General features: G+C 43.2%; 1 protein-coding gene across 1 annotated transcript; it reads right to left on the bottom strand.

The window, feature by feature from the left end:
* Nucleotides 1-222: 222 nt before the first annotated feature.
* Nucleotides 223-2,399, bottom strand: LOC138873939 (uncharacterized). The gene is made up of 3 exons (XM_070152431.1): nucleotides 2,247-2,399; nucleotides 712-1,584; nucleotides 223-549 (listed from the first exon to the last, which is right to left on the bottom strand). The coding sequence occupies exons 1-3, from the start codon at nucleotides 2,397-2,399 to the stop codon at nucleotides 223-225; spliced, it is 1,353 nt and encodes a 450-aa protein (XP_070008532.1).
* Between the last annotated feature and the right edge of the window lie 4,277 nt (nucleotides 2,400-6,676).

Below are 6,676 nucleotides of genomic sequence, written 5' to 3'. Positions count from 1 at the left end.
TAGGCCACACATTCTTGTTATAGGCCCGAGCCATTCTTTGATTATACAACTGCCCGTGGCAAGCTGCGGCCATCCGCTTTTTGTCAATCAAGGTCAACTATTCTAGGCGGGTCTTGACCCATTGACTATCCTCAACTTCAGCCTCAACGATGATTCGAAGAGAAGGAATTTCAACTTCTGTAGGTATTACGGCTTCAGTGTCGTAAACCAATACATAGGGTGTTACCCCAACTGATGTGCGCGATATCCCAACAATGCAAATGGCAACTTCTCATAACGTTGTCTCGAACTTTGGATCATCTTTCTAATAATCTTCTTGATGTTCTTATTTGCTGCTTCAAGAGCACCATTAGCTTTGGGTCGATAAGGGATAGAATTCCGATGTGTGATCTTAAATTGTTCCCATATTTCCCTCATCAAGTGACTATTCAAGTTTGTGGCATTGTCCAAAATGATAATTGTAGAGATATCAAAACGGCATATGATGTTGGAGTGCACAAAGTCTACCACTGCTTTCTTAGTGATGGCTTTGAGAGTGACTGCTTCAACCTATTTTGTGAAGTAATCAATGGCAACCAATATGAATCTATGCCCATTTGAAGCTTTTGGCTCGATCGGCCCAATTACATACATACCCCAAGCAACGAACAGCCACGGTGCAGACATAGGATGCAGGTCTGTAGGTGGTGTATGAATTAGGTCACTGTGTACCTGACACTGATGACATTTTCGGGCAAAACTGAAGCAATCTTTTTCCATAGTCATCCAATAATAGCCTGCTCGAATGATTTTCTTTGCCAGGACATATCCATTTATATGAGGTGCACACACTCCTATGTGTACTTCATGCATGTTTCTTCCGGCCTCTTCGGCATCCACACACCTTAACAAGCTGAGGTCTGGAGTCCTTTTGTACAAGACCTTTCTGCTCAAGAAGAAACCATTGGCAAGCCTTTTGATGGTTCTCTTTTGGTCTCCATTTGCTTGCTCAGGATATTCTTTCATTTTTAGAAATCTCTTGATATCATGATACCATGGTTGAACATTTGGTTCCACCTCAACCGTATTGCAGTAACCATGCCTTTCTCGGATTTGGATTTCCAAAAGGACAATATGGACATTGCCTGGATATGGCAACATTGAGGCCAAAGTAGCGAGTGCATCGGCTAACTCATTGTGAAAATGAGGAATGTACCTAAACTCGACTGACTTGAACCACTTGCTAAGATCTTCCACATGTTGATTGTATGGAATAAGCTTGACATCCCGAGTTTCCCATTCTCCCTGAGCTTGTCGGATGATTAGATCTAAATCTCCCATGATTATCAATCCTTCCACATCTTGGTCGATTGCCATATTCATGCCTATAATATATGCTTCATACTTGGCAGTGTTGTTTGTGCAGAAAGACCAAAGTCGGGCTGTGGTTGGATAATGTTGGCCAGTGGGTGAGATTAAGATTGCCCCAATCCCGACACCTTTTGCGTTCACAACTCCATTGAAGAACGTTTTCCAAGCATTGGTGTCTTCTGATGTTACCTCAACTGAATTTACTTCCTTGTCCGGGAAGTAAGTACTCAAAGGCTAATATTAATCATCAATAGGGTTTTCAGCCAGGTGATCCGCTAGAGTTTGGGCCTTCATTACCGTGCGAGTGAAATAGACTATATCGAACCCAATGAGCAGGATTTGCCATCTTGCTAACCTCCCTATGGGCATCGGCTTCTGGAATATGTACTTTAAAGGGTCCAGCCTAGTGATGAGGTAAGTGGTATAGGCCAACAGGTAATGCCTAAACTTCTGAGCGACCCAAGTTAAGGCGCAACAAGTCCTTTCCAAAAGGGTATAATTGGCTTCGTAACTTGTGAACTTTTTACTCAAATAGTAGATTGCCTTCTCTTTCTTCCCGGTCACAGCATGTTGCCCGAGTACACAGCCGAAGGAATTTTCCAAGACTATCACGTACAAAAACAAAGGCCTCCCAGGTTCAGGTGGGACCAAGACTGGCGGGTACGACAGATATTCTTTCATTTTGTAAAAGGCTTCTTGACACTCTCTCCATTTAATCGTTGCATCTTTCTTCAACAGCTTGAATATGGCCTCACATGTGGAAGTCAACTGAGCAATGAATCGACTGATGTAATTCAACCTCCCCAACAAGCTCATAACCTCTTTCTCGTTTCTCGGAGGAGGCAAATCCCAAATAGACTTTATCTTCATTGGATCTAGCTCAATGCCCCTCTAACTGACGATGAATCCCAAAGTTTCCTAGACGGAACTCCAAATGCACATTTAGCCAGGTCTAGCTTCAAATCATACTTGTGCAGACGCTCAAAGAACTTTCTCAGATCCCGAACATGGTCATCCTGTGTTCTGGATTTAATGATCACATAATCCATATACACCTCAATTTCCTAGTGCATCATGTCATTAAAGATGGTAGTCATAGCTCTCATGTACGTTGCCCCGGCATTCTTCAGACCAAAAGGTATGACCCTGTAACAATAGGTGCCCCACGATATGGTAAAGGCTGTCTTTTCTACATCTTCTTCATAAATCAAGACCTAATGATATCCAACATTACAGTCCACGAAAGACTGTATCTCATGTTTGGCATAGTTGTCAACGAGGATGTGGATGTTTGGTAGAGGAAAGTTGTCCTTTGGACTTACTTTGTTTAGATCCCGATAGTCAACACACACTCGGGTTTTCCCGTCTTTCTTTGGCACTGGGACTACATTAGCCAACCATGTGGTGTATCGGACCACTCTGATCACACTTGCTTTCAACCACTTGGTGACCTCTTCTTTGATCTTGTCACTAATGTCAGTTTTGAACTTTCTTTTTTTTGCTGGACAGGGGGACAATTGGGGTAAGTTGGCAATTTGTGCACCACTAGATCAACACTTAATCCTGGCATATCATCGTAGGACCAAGCAAACACATCTTTGAATTCAAACAAAAGTTGGATTAGTGCATATATAGTCCTTTTCATCTGTGTGAATGCTTATCATGGTTTCTTGGACCTCTTCTGAACTACCTAAATTTACTGACTCGGTTTCATTTAGATTTGGCTTAGGTTTATTCTCAAATTGTTCCAATTCTCGATTTATTTCCCTAAAAGACTCTTCTTCATTATATTCCGGTTCTTGATTCATTATTTCACAATTAGACAGCGTGTTTGGATCTGGGCATGAAGTCCATAGGCATGTCATGTTATTTAAAGCCGCATTATTAGAACTAAAAGAAAAAAGTAAAAAAAAAACAGAAAGGATAAAGAGAGATTCATGAACGATGAAATATTGATTTCATTTCATTGAATTTTGAAGATAACAGGGTTTACATTGGAATTTAAAGATAGTAAACTAAAAGAAACATCCGAGTTACACCTTGGAATAACTTGTGATGTAGAAAAGGTGGCAAGACTGGACTACCGGGATTCCTGCCTGACTGGGAACGGAGTCGCCTTCCAGTTTTGCAACTTGGCATTCGGCCCCATATACAGCACCTTAGCGGTGCTCGAGCCTTCTCCCGGCTGGACCGTTGTGTTTCATATAGCATCTGCCTCATAGCTCCACATATTTCTTCAATTTCTTCGGTCGTGAAGGCCTCATCTTCTTCATCTATGTACTTGGGCTTGACGAATGTTTCGAAAAAATGTGGGATTTGCTAAGGCAAAACCCAACTATTGTTCTTTTTCTCATTTGCCCATGTTTCATCAGCTGGCGTGGCTTGAAAACCCACACCAAAGAACTTCTCGCTAGCAGCCAGAGTGATAGGTTCTGTGATACCTTGCAATGATGTCCTGAGCCCCTTCCCGGGCTTATAACCATGCATGATCATTTCCTTGGCAACCATAATTGACACATTTGAGATAAAGGGTTGAGGACACGGGCTTCCTTCTTCACATTGGTCTGCGACCACGACCTCGAAAGCTTGATAGACTATATGGTCGCTACCTTTCCTAGCTTTGATACATGGGACTGACGGGTCCCTATAAATTGATTGCTCGTCCTCTCTGTGGACTACAATATCCTGATCTTCATATTCAAATTTCACCATCTGGTGAAGAGTAGAAGGTACGGCCCCTGTCGCGTGAATACAGGGCCTTCCCAAGAGGAAATTATAAGAAGTGCCCATGTCTAGGACCTGAAATGTCACCTCGAAATCCATAGGACCAATGGTCAGAATCAAATCGATCTCGCCCATAGTGTCTCTCTTGATGCCATCAAAGGTATGCACACAAACATTGTTAGGCATGATTCTCTCAGTCCCAATCCCTAATCTTTGCAAAGTTGAGAGAGGGCAGATATCAACTCCGGAACCGCCATCCAGCATGACTCTTTTCACATAGTACCCCTCGCATTTAACTATCAGATGAAGGGCTTTATTGTGGGCAGCCCCTTTCGGGAGAAAGTCATTTTTGCTAAATGAAATCTGATTGACTGCGAAGAACTTTTTTGCCATCCTTTCCAGTTGCTCCATAGTAGTTTCAATCGAAACATAGGCTTTGCTGAGGGTTTTTATCAACACTTTCTGATGCTTGGTTGAGCTTACTAGTAGAAAAATGAGTGAGACCTGTGAAGGAGACTTCCGGAGTTGGTCTATTACCTCATAGTCTGCAATTTTCATTTTACGAAAGAATTCTTTGGCCTGCTCAACACTGACGGGCTTCTTGAGTGGGAAACTCTTATTCTTGCCTTTGTTCAAATCCTCCAAGTTAAAGTATTTCTCAGCTTAGTTGTTTTAATTTGCTTCTCCTATGACCTTTTTTCCCTTGTAGGTTACTACCGCCTTGATATAATCCCATGGGACGACAGTGGGGTCTGTCATAGGCTTCTATGGTGCGCGGCCAATAACCACGGGCTCATTTAGCCTTGGTGAAATTACTGGGGCTCGTACCATATAGGACCCTTTAGGTACGTACATCTTAGGTCCCTTGTTCATCTCGAACCTTTTTGGAGGGCTTAATGTCATTTGCTCTTTCTTGTGACCTCGAGGAACATGAATAATGGCATCTTTTTGGTTTCCACTGTCTTTTCTACACTTTGAGGTGTGGGTTTACTTTTCTTCTCCCCCTTTCCTTGATTTGCGTCAGCCTTTGGCTTCTTCTCGACATCAGCTATGGAAATGATGGTGTTTAGAGCTAGGTCAAACTCTTTATCTTCACAAATTATCCCAATGAATGGATCGTTGTTGTGAGCCGGCAATGGGTTGTTGGTCACATTGGGGATCTCTTTGTCTTTCAGTACTACCCTCTTGTTCTCTGTCAAGTTCTCAATTACCCTTATGAGAGTCCAATAGTCTTCGGTGTCATGCCCTTCTACCCCAGAATGATAGGCACATCGAGTACCGGGTCGGTAGGAAGGTGACTTTGGGTTTTGTCTCTTCGGGAGTACGGGTTGTAGCAAACCCATTTGGACCAGTTTAGGGAAAAGGCTAGAAAATGACTCACCAATAGGCGTGAAGTTTGTTCTCCTGGGTGGTTCCTGAGCACTGGCATTATAGGGGAAGTTATTTTGTGGAGGTCGGGGATTATCCTGAGCTTGGTGGAGAGGATTATTTCTAGGAGGTGCAGCTCTATTTTGGTTAAACTGTTGCTGAGGCCGAGCGTATGGCTCGGCGTTCATCACCGCATAAGGCTGGGGGGGCCATAGCATAAGCCACATCCTAGTGGGGATAATAATTTTGTGGTACACTTGGAAGGATGTAACCTCTGGGTGGACGAGGGTTTCTCAGACCTGAAACCGTCATTGCCACTTCTTCCTTCTTCTTTCTGTTCGCTACACCTTCGGACCCGCTTTGAATTGCTTGGGATGTAGCTCTTATTGCAGATTGGCTCAATATGTGCCCTGTTTTTAGACCATTCTTGACCATCCCACCAATCTTGATGGCCTCAGCAAATGGTTTCCCCATTGCAAACATCATATTCTGAAAGTAGTCAGCCTCTTGGTCTTGTAAAAAACACTAACCATTTCCGTTTCATCCATCGGGGGCTTGACCCTGGCCGTTTGTTTGCACCATTTAACAACATATTCTCGAAACTTTTCGATGACTTCTTCTTGAGATTTGACAGAGAATTCCTGTCGGGAGCTATGTCTATGTTATACTGAAACTGCCTGACAAAATCTTGAGCCAGATCATCCTAAATGTACCAACGAGATATGTCCTGATCCTTGTACCACTCAGAGGCAATGCCAATTAGACTCTCTCCGAAATAAGCCATTAGGAGCTCTTCTTTTTCGCCTACCCCTCTTAATTGATTGCAATATCTCTTGAGGTGGGCTATGGGATCCCCGTTACCATCATACTTTTCGAAATTTGTGGTCTTGAAACCCAGGGGAAAATGCACATGTGGGAACATACATATATCAGCATAGGATACACTCTTTTGTCTGCTCAAGCCTTGTATATTCTTAAGGCTCTGTTCTATGCTCCTTATTTTTCGAGTGATTTCCTCCTGCTCGGGGTTCTTTGTAGCCTTCTCATGTCCCGCGTTAAACTCGTACCGGGGTTGTTGAGGGTAAGAATTGGTGGTGAAATAGGTAGGTTCTGGTGGAAAAGATGGTATTTGGAAAGTGAAAGATGATGGATCAAAGCTTGGCCTGGGCACAATTGGTTGTACCGTAGCCGAGGTTAGTGGTGCAGTAAATATGTTGGAGGCCACTCCCGAAAC

Source organism: Nicotiana sylvestris, chromosome 7 (assembly GCF_000393655.2).
Source record: "Nicotiana sylvestris chromosome 7, ASM39365v2, whole genome shotgun sequence".
NCBI classification, from domain to species: domain Eukaryota; kingdom Viridiplantae; phylum Streptophyta; class Magnoliopsida; order Solanales; family Solanaceae; genus Nicotiana; species Nicotiana sylvestris.
Note: the sequence above shows the minus strand (reverse complement) of the source record. Positions and strands in the feature narration are given on the sequence as shown.